The sequence below is a fragment of the Macaca nemestrina genome, chromosome 11, assembly GCF_043159975.1.
Source record: "Macaca nemestrina isolate mMacNem1 chromosome 11, mMacNem.hap1, whole genome shotgun sequence".
NCBI lineage: Eukaryota > Metazoa > Chordata > Mammalia > Primates > Cercopithecidae > Macaca > Macaca nemestrina.
In genome coordinates, this window is record NC_092135.1 from 134,205,917 (window position 1) to 134,223,684 (window position 17,768).

At 50.4% G+C, this 17,768-nt stretch overlaps 1 protein-coding gene across 13 annotated transcripts in view; it reads left to right on the forward strand.

Moving 5' to 3' along the window:
• LOC105473862 (ArfGAP with GTPase domain, ankyrin repeat and PH domain 1) overlaps window positions 1–12,883 on the forward strand; it is a 644,177-nt gene extending 631,294 nt beyond the window's left edge. For all 13 annotated transcript variants that reach the window (XM_071073619.1, XM_071073622.1, XM_071073625.1 and 10 more), the window contains 2 exons: window positions 723–978; window positions 5,021–12,883. In XM_071073619.1, the coding sequence (XP_070929720.1) occupies window positions 723–978; window positions 5,021–5,224 (460 nt within the window). In that variant the 3' untranslated portion in view covers window positions 5,225–12,883. The remainder of the gene's footprint in view (window positions 1–722; window positions 979–5,020) is intronic.
• Window positions 12,884–17,768: the final 4,885 nt, after the last annotated feature.

The window sequence follows — 17,768 nt, forward strand, 5'->3', positions numbered from 1 at the left end:
CCTCCTCATTGGAGTCTACCCTCTCCTGCTTGAGTCTGTTGCCATGTTTTCTTCAGCTGAAAGGGTTTAGAAAACCTGGGGAGTCCACACACACACACACCCTATTTCGGAGTTTGGAGCTAAGACCACATGGGCACCCCCAGGTGTGGGGAGCACACTGGCTGTCCCGTTCCCCCACCCCCCAGCTTCAGCCAAGTGTCCTATAGTCCTGACTACAGCCCTGCTTACAGTAAAACAGCTCTCGGCCCCGGAGACCTTGCTTCCATCGTGCCGGTCCCAGGCAGTAGGGTGGCTTCCCCTGTGTGTCGGCGTGTGAGAGCCACTGATCACTTGATAGTTTTCTTTCCAAGGACAGATTCTGCACTAAAAGTGACAGAAACAAAGAGCACCAAGACAGCGTATGAGCCTGAGATCAGCGGCTCTCACACCTTGGGCCCATTGGAATCCCCTGCAGGGCTTGTTAAAACACTCCTAGAGGTTCGGATTCAGGGGGTCTGGGGCGTGACCTGAGAACCTGCATTTCTGGGCTGATGCTGCTGGTGAGGATACTGTTTTGTGAAGGTGGATAAACCTTTCCTCCAGGGAGCTTTGTGCCGAGTGAGGACCTTTGCTTTCTGTGACTTCACTTCCCTCTCGGCTCCTCCCGACCACATGGGGCGGGTGCTTGCAGCCTGTGTTCTCGGGCCTGATCGTGACCGCACCTGTCTGGTGGCTCTTTGCAGGGAAGAGAAGGAACGGTGGATCCGTGCCAAGTACGAGCAGAAGCTCTTCCTGGCCCCACTACCCTGCACGGAGCTGTCCCTGGGCCAGCACCTGCTGCGGGCCACCGCCGACGAGGACCTGCGGACGGCCATCCTGCTGCTGGCACACGGCTCCCGGGACGAGGTGAACGAGACCTGCGGGGAGGGAGACGGCCGCACGGCGCTGCATCTGGCCTGCCGCAAGGGGAATGTGGTCCTGGCACAGCTCCTGATCTGGGTAGGTGGTCGGCACCCCTGGCAGAGGACGAGGCCACAGGGGGCACTGTCTGCTTTGTTCTGCTTCCATGGGCATCTTTCTGGCAGAAGGCTGTTGTTCTTTGTCCGCAAGTGGGAACAGTTCCTAATGGGAAACTCCGATTGAAGAACAGAGGGCCTTATACAGACACAGTCGGTCCTCCTTGTACAGTACTTGTCAGTTTCTGAAAATTGCCACCTTGTAATTGCCCCTTGTCAGGGAGGGTTGGTGGTGTCCCTCTTTTTCATTTCCATCATCTTCTAGAGAGAAGGCGGTGTATTAACAGGATGACTTGTAGGGTTTCCCCATTTCCAAACCTTTGGTGTTTTTACTCACTTAACAGAGAAATACTGGACCCTCAACTTTGAGGTCTGATGTGGCAGGAGTTTGTCAGAGGGCTTCTTTTGAACCATTCTGATGAATTTCTACTGGGGAAAAGTATTCTGTACATTCCTGTTGAAGCATGTGGCACAATGCTTGAATGAGTAAAAGAGAAGGATAAAGTGGTTGAGCAGAGAGGCCTTGCCTGTGCCATGCGGGAGCTACATCTGAGAAGCCGTGCCCACCTAGGGGCTGCCCGTGGACCCCTGGGGCTTCAGCCGAGGCAGGTCCCCACCAGAGGCAGGCTCCACCTGCAGGGAGGCTCCCCAGCTAGGGAAGGCAAGCGTGTGCCCAGAAGTGGGGACGGCACCCAGAGGTGGGACACCCAGCTGGAGGCTCTTCTGTCTCCACTCGCAGGGCAGGATGGGTCAGTCCCGCAGGGCAGCAACGTTCTACAGCCGCACGTGTGGAGTGCTGCAGGCTTCTGCATGTTTTTGATCTAACTTTTTTTTTGTTTTTTTGAGACAGAGTCTCGCTCTGTCGCCCAGGCTGGAGTGCAGTTGTGCGATCTCAGCTCACTGCAACATCCACCTCCCAGGTTCAAGCGATTCTTCTGCCTCAGCCCCCTGAGTAGCTGGGATTACAGGCACCCGCCACCACACCCAGCTAATTTTTTTTTTTTTTTTTTTTTTTTTTTTTTTTTTTTTTTGAGACGGAGTCTCGCTCTGTCGCCCAGGCTGGAGTGCAGTGGCACGATCTCGGCTCACTGCAAGCTCTGCCTCCCAGGTTCTCGCCATTCTCCTGCCTCAGCCTCCTGAGTAGCTGGGACTACAGGCGCCCGCCACCGCGCCCGGCTAATTTTTTTTTGTATTTTTAGTAGAGACGGGGTTTCACCGTGGTCTTGATCTCCTGACCTTGTGATCCGCCCACCTCGGCCTCCCAAAGTGCTGGGATTACAAGCGTGAGCCACCACGCCCGGCCTATTTTTATATTTTTAGTAGAGACGGGGTTTCACCAGGTTGGTCAGACTGGTCTCGAACTCCTGACCTCGTGATCCACCCACCTCAGCCTCCCAGAGTGCTGGGATTACAGGCATGACCCACCGCACCTGGCCTTAATCTGACTTTTTTGATGGGTGCAGTTGGAGAATGAGATGAGATATACAGACACTACACCAAAATCAAAGATATTACCGTTTACTCATTAGTCATACATGTGATGTAATGCAAATTAAATAAGAGTTGTGTGTAGTGTGCTAGGGCTGCCATAACAAAATACCACAGACAGGTGCTTCAACAACAGACATTTATTTTCTCACAGTTCTGGAGGCTGGAAGTACAAGATCAAAGGCCCGGCAGGGATGGTTCCTGGTGAGGCCTCTCGTGGCTGGTAGATGGCCGCCCTCTCCCTGTGTTCTCACAGGTCCTTTCCTCTGCACTTGCTCCTAGGAGATCTTTCCTTTCCACCCTCCCCTCCTCCTTTCTGGGACAAAGTCTTGCTCTGCTGTCCAGGCTAGAGTGCAGTGGCACAATCATAGCCCACTGTAACCTCGAACTCCTGGGCTCAAGCAATCCCCCGCCAGCCTGCCAAGTAGTTGGGACCACAGGCATGCACCTACATGAATGGCAAATTTTTTTTTAATTTTTGTAGAGTTAGGTTCTTACCATATTGCCCATGGGTTTTGAACTCCTGGCTTTAAGCAGTCCTCTCACCTCAGCCTCCCGAAGTGTTGAGATTACAGGTATCAGCCTCCCAGCACAGCCTCTTCCTCTTCTCATACAAATACTAACCCTATTGTGACCTCATTTAAGCTCATATACCACCATAAAGGCTCTATCTCCAAATACAGTCACATGCGAAAGTACTGGGTGTTAGGACTTAAACATACGAATTGGTGGTGGGAGCAGAGGACACAGTTATAAATTACAGGCCATGTTTCCTCCTCCAACTGAGCAAAAATTCCTTTGATGGCGCTGGTTCCATGCTGTTGAGTGGCCTCAGACTCCCACACATTGTGCGTTGGCAGAAGTGGAAGTGAATTCACTCTTTTTCATGAGCAAAAAGCTTAAAAATGTTGTGTACTTTAGCCCTGAGAAAGATTCTGTGTGAGGACATACATCCGGGTACTGTTTCTTCCAGTGACAATTTTTTATTTATTTTCATTTATTTATTTATTTATTTATTTTTGAGATGGAGTCTCACTCTGTCACCCAGGCTGGAGTGCGGTGGCACGATCTCAGCTCACTGAAACCTCCGTCTCCTGAGTTCACACAATTCTCCTGCCTCAGCCTCCTGACTAGCTGGGATTACAAGCATACACCACCAAGCCCAGATAACTTTTGTATTTTTAGTAGAGACGGAGTTTCACCATGTTGGTCAGGCTGGTCTCAAACTCCTGACCTCGTGATCCTCCCACCTCAGCCTCCCAAAGTGCTGGGATTACAGGATTGAGCCACCGCACCCAGCTCCAGTGACAATTTTTACAGAGTGTGCACGGTTGAGGGGAGAGTTCTGAATTCTGTTCCTGTGGTGGAATATTGTATGACTTGCCTGTGTCATGCTATTTGTGGGGTGGGGAGACAGGGTCTCACTCTGTTGCCCAGGCTACAGTACAGTGGTGTGATCTCGGCCCACGGCAGCCTCTGCCTCCTAGGCTCAAGTGACCCTCCCACCTCAGCCTCCTGTGTAGCTAGGTCCACAGGCACATGCCACCATGCCCAGCTAGTTTTTAAAAAACGTGTTTTTTTCTAGAGACAGGATCTCCCTATATTGCTCAGGCTAATCTTGAACTCCTGGGCTGCAGTGAGCCACTGCACACAGCTTGTGTCGTGCTTCTGAGTAGTGTTTTTTGTTGTTTTTCTTTTTTTTTTTTGAGACGGAGTCTCACTCTGTTGCCCAGGCTGGAGTGCAGTGACGCGATCTCGGCTCACTTAAGCTCCGCCTTCTGGGTTCACACCGTTCTCCTGCCTCAGCCTCCTGAGTAGCTGGGACTACAGACACCTGCCACCACGCCCGGCTAATTTTTTGTATTTTTAGTAGAGACGGGGTTTCACCGAGTTAGCCAGGATGGTCTCTATCTCCTGACCTCGTGATCCGCCCACCTCAACCTCCCAAAGTGCTGGGATTGCAGGCGTGAGCCACCGCGCCCGGCCTCTGAGTAATGTTTAATGATGTAAGAAAATGATCACAGTATAGTGATCAATAAAAAATGAAAAACAATACAAATTATTTGTATTGTCTTATTTCAATTAGGCACATACACATTTAGATTCAAAGAAAACCCATTGGAAGGAAATCCACTAATTGACAAAGGTTATCTCTGAATAGCAAGATTATGGGTGATTTTTTTTTCTTCTTGAGCTCTTATGTGTTATTTATATATTTCTTATAATGAAAATTCTGAGATCAAAACAGTGATCTTGTTTTTCTTTGTGCAGTTGGAAAGTCAAAATAGAAACAGCAAAACTAAAGTTATCTTTGATTCCTTAATGTCGCACAAAGGAGGGGCCTTTCAGTTGAAAAGAAGACACGTTCTTTCCTTAAAAGAATCCGCTGGCCACGGGTGCAGGCTGTGCCAGCCAGTTCTGTAGCTGGCCCCGCTGTCCAAGCACAAGCCACGCACAAGGGCTGTGAGAAAGCGTCTCTGCCCCCTCCTTCCATCACATCCCCCGGGATACTAATGTGGGCTCCGTTACCTCCGCAGTATGGGGTGGACGTCATGGCCCGAGATGCCCACGGGAACACAGCGCTGGCCTACGCCCGGCAGGCCTCCAGCCAGGAGTGCATCGACGTGCTGCTGCAGTACGGCTGCCCCGACGAACGCTTCGTGCTCATGGCCACTCCCAACCTGTCCAGGAGAAACAATAACCGGAACAACAGCAGCGGGAGGGTGCCCACCATCATCTGAGGAACAGCCGTGCCCACCTGCTCGCCACACCCGGGACGCGGCAGCCTTGCCGCATACTCGCTCGGAATTCGCAGCACGTGAGTCCCGTCGCATCCCCTCCCTCTTCCTGGTGGCCGCCTCCCTCCCGCCCACCCACTGTCACCCCAAACAAAATCACAAAACCTGGACATCCTCAAGGGGCAAAGAGGCGGCCGGGAGACTGCAGAAGTGGCTCCTTTTCATAAACTCCCCTAAACCACAAACAGGAGAGAGCGACGGGCCTCGGCCCTTTGACGATAGCACACGGCGCAGGACCCTTGTCCTGGTGGCACAAGGGACGGGGACGTGAGGGGGAGGGGAGGCGAGGAACAAGGAGAAGGGGCAACTTTCGTTAACTGGCAGTTAAGCACATAGTACATTTCACCTCTAGCAAACGGAACACTTGGATTCCATCTCTTCTCTGAGGAGCTTGACGGCATAAATCAGAAGCAAGCACACAGTTTGTCAGGTTTGAAGCCCCTATGATGGTATGTGTCAAATCAGTTGTAGCTAATCTGTCCAGGGAGAATACTGGCTTCATTACACTTGTATAGTTGAGTTCTTCCAGCATTACTGCTGTTTAATAGAACATGATTAGTCATCACCGAGAAGAAAGCATATTAGCCGAGGAGGTAGTTACGTGGCACGCTCCGGTGATTGCCACGATGTGATTGCAATACTCTTAGAAGCATCATATTATCCCAGACATGTTCTTTCAAGCCCTTGGAGCCCTCCTTTCTAAATTCACTGTCATAATTTAGTATCTGTTTAATTTTTCAGTCCAAAGAGAGGAAATCAGTCGCTGAGTATTATTTGACTGCGATCTCCTTGGTGCAAAAACAAAATGGGAAAAATAAATAAGAATAACTCAGAAATTCAAAAGGAAATCACAAATTCAGCTAACAGTAGCATTTCGAGTATATTTCGTAAACTAAGTAAATACACAAAAGGCTATTTTTTCCGACCGTAAGAGAGATTTTATGTCCTTTTGCCGAGGTGGATGTGTTAGTCTCAGGCCCTCCTGGGCCACATTGCCCAAGTCACACAGGCTTCTGTATTATGTATTTAGATAAGATGTGTGAAAATATATTTGAATAAAAGAAGTTCATAAATATGCATTGATTTTTGTACAGACAAATGGCACCTCTCTTAATTTATAAATTGAACTGGATGTGAACTAGTAATGTGCAACTAGTTGAGATAAGAGGGTTACAGATCATTGTACATGGAAAATATTCCCAGCAGTAAACACTTCCATTAATGTGATCTACAGCTTTTAAAAAGGAGCATCTCAGAATAAGACGGTGGTACAATTTGCTTATTAAAATTGAGAAAGAAAAAAAAAGACACACTGAAGTATATTAGAAAGGAGAAAGAAGGAATGTGGTTTCTCATGATTGAAAGCATGATGTAGATCAGATACGGCTTTTGCTAACCAAGACCAAGGGGCTCTGGCAAGACGGGGTGGTTTTCCGAATGCCAGACCGAGGTGCCTTACGGAAGGCAGCTGCTGATGGTTCTGTGGCACAGACTGGCTCCTGAGAACCCAGGCAACCTTGACCCGGCAGCCCGGCCCTCCATGCTAGTACCTCGCCTGATTTCCATCGTCGCGGTATCTGGCCGCTTCAGACGTCCGCCGCCTTCCGTGGTGGTAGTCATACGTAGTCAGCCAAACCACAGCATCCCTTAGATTAAAAGCAAACGGGGCGGCTTTGCCCAGAGCCCATTGGCAGTGTGACTCGGGGAGAAGGGTTGTCACGATGGAAGATGAGGACACTAGAATCCTGTAGCACAGAAACACAAAGCCGCACGTGCTGGCAGCCTCCGGGGTGTTCCTTGCTCTCATATATTAAACCTTATATTTTATAAGAGTTTTTCCTCTTCTTTCACTTTTTAAAAAAAATTAAAGTAGGTGGGGAAGAAATAAAGCTTTACACATAATTTATATGTGGGTAAGTGTTTCATGGAAATTTCTAATCTTAACGAAGCTAAGTGGAGCTCACTCGTATCCAAAAGGATAACAGGTGCAGCAGCCACAAGTCTGAGAACTTTGACGACAGTCCCATCGTCCTGCCATTTGATTTTTCAGTCTGCGTTTCATCACTGTGTAGCTATTGTAAATGTGAATAGAAAAGAAAAAAAGGTCATTGCCTATTTTTGAAGAGCGCGTTGGTGTTCGAATCCACTAGACACACTCGCTCCACACAGCCTTCACCGTAGACTCTGTAGTGGACACAAATATAGCATAAATGAAATTGTTAAATTATTTCATTGTAGTGAATTCCCACTATAGGAATGCTTTATCATAGTGAAGCTTCTTTTGAGAAGAAACGGAACTCCTTGAGGCTTCTCTTTGGGATGTATATGACTGTGTACATATTATTCTATGTGTTTATAATATAATATTTTCCCAAATGACTTCTTGTTTCACTTTGCCTTCCACAACCTGAATGCTAGATTGGCTCTTTCCCTTCCTGGTCCCCAGCACGGGCCGCCATGACTCCCCCTCAGAAAACACAGCCCCTCCCCTGCCATTCTCAGCGACGTCCATCTGCTCCACGAGCAGCCGCCTGCTAGGGCCCGAGTTTTAGTAGCAAAAGGAAAGGCAGTTTCAAGGGTCTTTCCAAATAAAGAAGACAGCTGGCTAATCTGTTTGTATTTCGGTGTCTAACCAAAGCCCTTTTTTTGCTGACCACACTCTTGTTCCCACTTTCAAGCTAATTACCACCAAGGCTGGGAGAGGCAAGGACCGAGGGCAGAGTTAGGAGTAACGTGTTTGAGAAGGGAGTTGAGTTTTTGTTGTTCATTTCCATGTTCAGTTCTGTGACGTGATGATGACAGATCACCACTGCAGGATCCACCTCCCCTTTCCTGTTCAGAATTAAAACTCTGCCTTGACGAGAAACAGCCAGCTGGGGGAGGCACACGAGCGGCCTGTGTAGCCCTGTGGGTGATCTGGACACGTCTGCACCCCGACGTTCAGCTTCACAGAGACTGAACTTGGAGGGGAGTGGAGGGGCGTGGTGCAGACCTGGCTGCAGCAGGAACATCCCGCAGGGACAGGACTCTGATTCTGACCTGAGGTGCTGGGGCAGACAAGTGGTTTGCCCCACCCAGCACCCCAGTCCTGTCCCTGGTCCTTCTCTCTGTTTCATCCCAGGAAATGAGCAGCCCAAGGGCGAGCAAGTGACAAATTTCTGAGTCATTTGCCCCAAAACCAGGTGCAGTGTCCTATCTCCCAAGTGTGTGCACAATGTATATGCACCGGAAAGGAGGGCGAAGGCGGCAGGTCGCTCGCCAATCGCAGGGTTCTCAGACGCAGGAGAGAGCGGGATCTTACTGAACTGCATTTCCTGCAGGGCCCCTAGTCCACAAGCCAGTTCTGGGCAGTGGCTTTTCAGCACAAGGGCCTTGCGTTGAAACTCCCTCTTCTGAGACTTGGCCCAGCCTGATGAGGTCTGCATGGTTCGGCCTCTGTCATCCAGTGTAGATACCAGTCTTCCTGTTTTTGTGACATCTGCACATTGGAGGTCATTCCCTATGTCTGCATAGGAGCTGCTGCTAACCTTGTTAGGGAGAAACATGGTCTGATGAAAAAGCCGGACCCCTAGACTCAGCCGGCCCTGCCATCCCTCCAGAGGATTCCCGCACAGCTCTGGACAGGCACCCAGCTTCCTGAGCTCTTGTTCCTCATCTGTGAAAGTTGCAGGGTGCAGTGAGGTTTCAAACCCGTGTGATAAATGCCAGCCTCACACCTGGCCAGGGGATGCTGGGGAGACCGGAGCACTTGTTAAGAACAGAAACACTGATGGGACCAAAGCCGGCACACACGCCAGGAGACCTGCCCGTGGCTGACACTGTCCTCCAGCCTGCACCCAGGGGAGGCCGTGACGGGCATGTTTGCCAAGCGCCTCCAGTAGAGCCCGGGGCCCTCCTCTCTCAGCCTGCCAGTGCCCTGCCCTGGCCCTCCACATGGCGGGGAACAGCATCCCTTGCTCCCTGAGAGCCTCTCTGGAACCTGCCCACTTTTCTCAACATGGATATTCCACTTTGTAGTCTGAAGTTGATTTTCTAGAGGCGAGGAAGGGGCTGAGTTCTGCCCTCGTGCTGTTCGCCGGTGCTGGTCAGGGCCAAGACGACCCTTCGCTCTCCCCCACAGCCTGTTGAGGTGGTGTCGGCGTGGACAGCGTCCCTCCCTTCAGATGCCACCTTCCCCTTGCCGTGAGCTGCGTGACTCACGCGTGCATTGGGCCTCCCCTCCTCCTCCTGTCTGAGATCGGAGCTTGCTGGAGAGCACCCCGGGTCACCGTGCTTGGCTGCAGGCCGTCCCTCTCTCCCCGTCCCCAGGCTCCCAGTGTGTTTTGTGCTTGAACTTGGTGGACTCATCTTACCCCACAAGAGAGACCTGCTCAGCCTGCAGCATGCAATGTGCCGTAGGCGCCCTGGGTCCCCGTGGTGCCCACGATGCCAACTCTTCCTCCCTGCACTTAGGATGTTCTGGAAATGAGGAGAAATCCATATTCCTGCCCTGGGAGGTGGGAAACCTGGCAACGATGTAGCTTCCCCTGAGATGGGGTATAATCAGGCCTCAGCAACCACTCAGGAGGCAAAGGTGTTTGGAAAGCAAACCCCAAACCTCCGGAGGGGCCGCTTCTCTCCCCGCACGGCTGTGCTCTGCTTCCGTCCCTCACCTCCTGCACAAGGTCGTTGAGACTTTTCTAGAACTCCCTGGGGTTGTATTTATGGCCTTCAAGCAAACAAATTAAAAAGCAGTCAGGAAGGAGTTCTGATAGAAAAGTGCTGGAGACACACAGCTTTCCTTCAAAGGAAATGTAATTTATTTCCAACCGCCGCCTCAGATGGGGGTTTCACGTGTTGTGAAGTCACATCTTGAATGATTGTCACCCTCATCCTTCCCCAAAAAGGTAAATAAGGGCCTTTGGCATCAACGCGTGCATTCTCCACCTTTCCGAGGCTCACACTTGGATTTCTGAGTGGCTTTCTTCAGGGAGCCCTTGTGGTCACACGGCTTTAATGCCGCCCCCGTCCCCCCAGGCCAGGCCAGCACGCCCAGGTGATAGTGGGGCCAGGAGACCCCCCTGCCCTGCCCAGTGGACAGATCTGCCCCAGCCCTGCTGTGTGCCCTGTGGGGACGGGCCCTCTGTCATTTCACCACACACGTTAGGCTGCTTTTCAGCGAAATGTCAGCTTTGCTCCCATTATGTGGGAGACAGAAGGGGCGCAGGTGTATCTCCTTGGAGTAGCTGGGTCACTAAGACACAGTCCTCAGACTGGTCCTTCCGACACAGCGAGGGAGTGATCCTGATCGCTGGCCCCTGGGATGCTGCGCTGTCTGTGATTAGAGAGAAGTGACCAGTGCCCCGTCTGTGATGAGACAGCAGCCCCTATGGCAGACCCCTCCCCTCTCCATGGAGGAAGACATATGTACTGAGATATTTGCTGTTTCAAAAACACAAACTTTCTTCCCCTTAGAGAAGAAATACTGCCCTTAAATAGGCTGTTGAAATATGAATGCCCCACCCCCTGCCGCCCCATGTAATCGGTGTGTCTGCGGCTTTCTTCGCATCACACGTCTGCGTTGGCAGGTGATTCTGGAAAGGGAGTCTGTGAAACCAACAAGTTTTTTTAAACCTGTGAGTTGTATGAGAAAGTATTTAAGTTCACCAGTGTAGTAAACACCCACCCCCGTAGCAGTAAGCAGACCTAAATCTGAAAACCCATTCTTACTGTCTTTCCCTATGAGGTGCTGGTTTTGGTGTAAAACGACAGCACTTGGTTTGGGGTTTTGCACCTGTTTGGTAGAACTGTTCTTGTCTGAGGCCCTCACCCGCTACAGATGGGCCTCAGGGCCTGGAGATGGGCAGATGGGGCCGGAGTGGCCGGCAGAGACTTGCATGGGCTCTGAAAGCCCCAGTGCTCAAGCCTAAGGCTGCTAAGTGAGACCAGCAGGCAGCTGTGGCTTCCGGCCTTGGGACACCCAAGCTGGGCCACTCCCTGTGCCCGAAACAGGATATCCTCATGAATGTGGGGAGAGCTGGCTCAGGGCTTGGCTTTCATTTTGGCCTGGCACAGGGCGTCTGTAGGGAGCACCCCCCAACCCGAGGATGGTGAAACCATATGATAGAGACTCCTTGTCGAAGTCCACGTCGGACTGATCTAGAATGCTCTCTGGGGGAATTGCATGGCCTTTGCCTTGAGATGCAGGTGAAAGGAAGGAACCAAACAAGGCGTGAGTGCGTTGGGGAATCTTCCCAGTGGAGCAAACCCCCTTAACACACCAGCTGTTGGGAACAGCTGCCCCTAAATCAGATTAAACCCTCATCTGCCTGCATCTCCCTGGTGCCGAGCAGTCTGCACTGGCCCAGGAAGCTAATGCCTGAGCTGCTTGGAGAGCTCTGGTAAAAAGAAGACACTGGAAGCCCACTCAGTCAGCAGCTGTGCATGAGGATGTCAGGGGCCTTTGGACTTGAGGAAGGACAGTCCAGGCACATGGAATCCTGATGGGCCTTACGCAGACACTGGCAGGCAGCCCAGCCCCTGCCCAGTACCACAGCCCTGGGGTGTCCCCTGACATTCTTGGAGGTCCCTGGGCAAAGGCATTTCCCGCCTGGGTTCTCAGGGTAGGAGAACAGAGAAGGCTCCAAGGGTGTTGTGAGCCAGGGGCCAGTCTGGGGAGTGGGTCTCACGCACTGCTCAGGTTGGCACATGAGGGACCTCCCCAGCCCCAAGGGTCCCAGCAGGGTTCTCGGCACGGCTGTTTTGAGGGTGCACAGGTGACTGGAGAGGGGCGGGGCAGTTGCATGGTGGATGGGCAAAGTGTGCATTTAGAAGCTGCTTCATGGCATTAAGAACGGGGGAGAGGGCCCAGCACTGTAATGTTAGAAATAATTCCTTCTTGCAGACTTGAAAAGCATCAGTTTCCCTCCCACAGCTGGATTTTTTGTGTCTGAAATACATCTCATTCTCCAGATGCAGCCCCTCTCAGCACTCAGCACCTGAGCACTGGGGAGGCCTTTGTTGGGCTCAGCCTGGAGAGGGGAGGGTCGCACGGGTCCCAGGGGCAGGTCTGGCCCACTCTCCTGCCCTGACTCTTCCCTTCTGCCAGCTTGAAATTTGGTTCTCATCTTGCCACAGGGGCGTGTTTCCTAAAGGGGAGCCGGAGCAGGTCAAAGGTGACAACTGAGATGCATTTCTAGGCAGGGGCAGGGAAGGCCAGCCCACCTTACAGCCGGTTTTCTGTTTCTGTAAATAGCAGCGTATAGAGGTGGAAGGGCAGCGTGGGCTTATCCACAGATGGGTTGAGGCTTTTTTTTTTTTTTTTTTTTTTTGGATGTTTTCTATTACCTCATTCAGCAACTTTATGTTTCACAATGACTCAGTGATGCTTTATTTATATTGTTTGTACTGTAATTAAAACCATTGACAGACATTTCACTTGGCTTGTTATTTCATATGATCTTGTTTTGATTAAATATGCCAGTTTGTATTTTCCTGCCTTGGGATTTTTTTGTGTCCGCTGTACAGTATTCTAAGGGGAAAAGAAAGATGTGTAAAGTAACAGAGAGAGGTGGCTATGGTGTAGAGCCCTCTTTCTAATAAAGAAATGAAAATATGTCTACACCCTTCCGTGGACTTTCTTTCTTTCTTTCTTTCTTTTTTTTTTTTTTTTTTGGTGGCATTGGTCATTTATCACAACTAATTGTGTTTCTAAGCCCAAGCAAGGTAAATGAGAAAAGGGGCTTTGTCTGCCCCGGGGAGGGGCTGCCCCAGGCCCGAGGGAATTTGCAGTTGGAATGAGGAAAGAGATCGGGAGTGTCTCTTCTGACTTCCTCCTTTACAAGGACAGAAACTCCAAGAGAATGTTCTTTGCCCAGCCAGGGTTGACTGGGCCCAGAAGTTCCAGATGCTTCAGTATCTTTGCACTGTGCCACACTGCCCCAGGTGTGTCATAAGAACTGTTCCCAGCAGGTGGCTAGCAGTAAAACCATCCCAGAACTCTGATTAATACCATTATTATCATTAATATTACTGTAATTTTTGCATACAAACTACATTATATCTTCCTCCCGCAAAAAAAAAAAAAAAAAAAAAAAAACTAGCCAGGTGCGGTGGTTCACACCTGTAATCCCAGCACTTTGGGAGGCCAAGGAGGTTGGATCACCTAAGGTCAGGAGTTCAAGACCAGCCTAGCCAACATGGCGAAACTCTGTCTCTACTAAAAATACAAAAATCAGCTGGGCGTGGTGGGGCACGCCTGTAATCTCAGCTACTTGGGAGGCCAAGGCAGGAGAATCGCTTGAACCCAGGAGACAGGTTGCAGCGAGCCAAGACCACGCCATTGCACTCCAGTCTGGGCAACAGACCAACACTCCATCTCAAAACAAAACAACAAAGCCACCACTAATTTTGGGAATGCCTTCCGGAGACTCCTCTGCAGGCACAGGGGTGTCCTCTTCCCCCCACTCTTCCATTCAAGACATAGAGAACCTCATGATCTCATGACACATTAGTGACATTTTTTGTTGACGTTTTCCCATGGCATGGGAGCCCACAGTGCCACGAAATGCCTTGTGGACAGCCCCAACATGGAATGTGAGGCCACAGGCAGGGCAGCCCCTCACCCAGCACACAGACCTGGTCATCTGCAGTCACAGGACATCCACAGGCCTCATGCACAAGGGTACCGGGCTGACTTGGCTTCTAAGAAATACAGAAGAAAAAAAAAGCACAAGGAAAGGTGCTTTTAGGAGGAATCAGTGCCATTTAAATGCATATAGATGGCCAAGCGCAGTGGCTCACGCCTGTAATCTCAGCACTTTGGGAGGCTGAGGTGGGCAGATCACCTGGGCCCAGAAGTTCCAGACCAGCCTAGGCAACATGGCAGAACCCCATCTCTACTAAAAATACAAAAAATTAGCCAGGCGTGGTGGCGCACACTGAGGTGGGAGGATCGCTTGAGCCCAGGAGGTGGAGGTTGCAGTGAGCTGAGATCATGCCACTGCACTCCAACAGAGCAAGACCCTGTCTCAAAAAAAAAAAAATGCATATTTCTTATCTGTTGAAATTATTAACATATTTACAAAACCGTGGCTTAAACAAATGAAGGGTTTATTTTTCCTCCCAAAAGAAGCCTGGAGAGAGGCAAGCCTGGGCTGGCCAACAGCTGCAGAGTCTGCTGGGCCCAGCCTCCTCCCGGCTGTCTGGTCAACCATGGCTCCCAGGTGCTTGTGACCTCTGGGCACCTTGGAGAGCTGCATCTCCAGCATCTGCGTTCCAGTGGGAGGAAGAGAGAAGGTGAGGGAAGAGGCAGCTGAGTCGGTCCCTCTTAACCAGCTTCCCCAGAAGCCACCCTCATGCCTCCACTTACACACCACTGACCGGCCTGGGTGGGGTCCCTCAGGGCTGCAAGGGACGCTGGGAAATGGGGGGAGGGAGGTGATGTGGAAGGATGGGGAGAGCAGTTATTGAATAGGCAGCTCAGGTCCCTGCCCAGCCACCTTCTTGTTTCCCCAACATTCACATGCACCCTTTGGTCAGCACACAGAACACTGCCTCCCCAGGAGAGACCCGGGGCCAGGCTGTCCCTGCCCTGCTGCTGCTCAGTGGCTCCTCCTCTGTCTACAGCATTGTCCACACCCACCTTCCTCCAGGGCTCTGTGTGAACCTCAGAGTATCTGTCACCCTCCTAGGAAATGTCAGAACCCCAGGGGTGGAAAACAGAATCACCCTCCCAGACCAAGGTACTTAGGCCAGGTGCTCTGGGAAGCTCTCAGGTCACAAAAGCAAGACTGAATGTTTAGATTTCATAGCCAAGACTTACTGTGATCACATGCAGTGCTGGCAAGGCCACGGTGAGACGAACCCAAACACGCTGCTGGTGGAGACAGCGCTCCTGCAAAGCCATATGAAATCGTGCACGAAGACTCTGACAAAAGCTTCCCTCGTGACCCAGGAAGCCAGAACCTGGACCACGCCTTCATTACGATAGAGACTCAATACGTGTTTATTGACCACATGAATGAATTCAATGCCCACGAATCTGGCCAGGGAATATTGGGAATACTTTGACAAGTACCTAAAAATGTTCATGTCTATGGTATTTAGAGTAACAAAATACCGGAAGCGAGGTCAAAGCCCAACACGGGGAGAGTTAAATATATCATCGTGCATCTATAAAGGGGAAGATGATTTAGTCATTTCAAACTGTGTTTATCACATGGGGAAATAATATAAATAAAAAATTAGGATATAAAAGTATTTACAGGAGTGATCTCTAATTAAAGATATCTTAATATCCAGGAAAAAAATATCCAAAATGTTCACAGTGCTGTCTTTGGGGAATTCTGCGTGGTTTTTGTTTCCTTCTTTATACTTTACTGTTCCCATTTTCTCCATTAGCATGTACAGGTTGAATATCTTTAATCTGAAACCCAAAATAATCCAAAATCCAAAACTTTTTGAGCACCAACATGATGCCATACGTGGAAAATTCCATACCTGACCTCATGTGGCAGGTTGCAGCCAAAACTTGGTTTCATATACAAAATTATTGACAATGTTGCATAAAATCACCTTCAGGCTACATGTACAAGGTATGTGTGAAACATGTGAATTTTGTATTTAGATTTGGGTCCTCTCTCCAAGATATCTCATTGCAAACATTGCAAAATCTGAAAAACTTCAAAAGCCAGATCACTTCTGGTCCCAAACATTTTGGATACACGATGCTTATCCTATATTGTAAAAAGTTACATTGAGGCATGTCTTGAAGCTCACATTTTGCCACAGACTTTAAAGAAAGTGTTTGGGGTTTTTTATTAATATATTGTTCACTCATGCTGAAATTGGAGAAACCATTGGTTAAACTACTTTGATCCTGAAAACAAATTGATTTTAAGTTAGGAAGAGCCCAGGCACGGTGGCTCACACCTGTAATTCAAGCACTTTAGGAGGCCGAGGCAGGAGAATCGCTTGAGGCCAGGAGTTCAAGATCAGCCTGTGCAACATAACAAGACTTCATCTCTCCAAAAGAAACCTTTTTTTTTTTGAGATGGGGTCTCACACTGGCACCCAGGCTGGAGTGTAGTGGTGACATCTCAGCTCACTGCAAGCTCCGCCTCCCAGGTTCACACCATTCTCCTGCCTCAGCCTCCCAACTGGCTGGGACTACAGGCGCCCGCCACCACGCCCAGATAATTTTTTGTATTTTTAGTAGAGACGGGGTTTCACTGTGTTGGCCAGGATGGTCTCGATCTCCTGACCTCGTGATCCACCCGCTTTGGCCTCCCAAAGTGCCGAGATTACAGGCGTGAGCCCACCCCACCTGGCCCAAAAAATTTTTTTAAATTAGCCAGATGTGGCGTCATATACCTGTAGTTGGCTACTCGGGAGGCTAAGATGGGAGGATTACTTGAGCCCAGGAGTTTGAGGCTGCAGTGAGCTGTGATTGCACCACTGCACTCCAGCCTGGACAACAGAGCAGGACCCTGTCTCTAATAAATAAATAAAGGCCGGGTGCGGTGGCTCATGCCTGTAATCCCAGCACTTTGGGAGGCCGAGGTGGATGGATCACAAGGTCAGGAGATTAAGACCATCCTGGCTAACATGGTGAAACCCCGTCTCCACTAAAAAATACAAAAAAATTAGCTGGGTATGGTGGCAGGCGCCTGTAGTCCCAACTACTCGGGAGGCTGAGGCAGGAGAATGGTGTGAACCCAGGAGGCGGAGCTTGCAGTGAGCCGAGATCGCGCCACTGCACTCCAGCCTGGGCGACAGAGCAAGACTCCATCTCAAATATAAATAAATAAATAATAGATAAATAAATTTTTAAAAATCAGGAAGCATTGCGATAAGGAGCAAACCAAACCGTAAGTTACAGAATCTGAAGAAATAAAGTTCAAACTGACCCCTGACCACAACATCCAGACACAGCTGGGAACCTTCCAGAAGGCCAGCCCTGCCTCCTGCCCCCTCCCAGCCCCCTCCTCTCCCACCAGGGGACCATGCTGGCTCCTGAATGTTCTCTCCTTGACCTTTCTTGTCCCTCCCAGGGATCTGATCCTGCTCTCCACCTTTTCCTCCACCTGGGAAGGCCCTGCTCTCTGTGGCTTCTTCCTTGTCATCTCTGGGGTCTCTGATGAACTGTCCCTTCCTCAAAGAGGCCTCCGTACCTGGCCCTGGCTCCGTCAGGCTTCCCTGCTCTTGCCCTCTCTGCGGTGCTCACCACAGGCCTTTCCTTGTGGGATCATTCACCCCTCTCCTGCACCTCCCCTGAGCTCCAAGACCATGGATCTGTGTGGGTTACGCCCAGGGCCCAGGGCCCAGCCTGAACGAATATCCACTGACCCAACCAGTGAATGAACAAAGGAACAAGCTCTGGCCCATCAGTGGCCTTGTCTGCCTTGGAGCAATTGAGTGCCGAGCATCCAGCTGCAGCAGCAATTTTCTTTGCGTCTACTTTTCAGGAAACCAACCCTCATTATAACTGTGACGGGACTGAGGACAA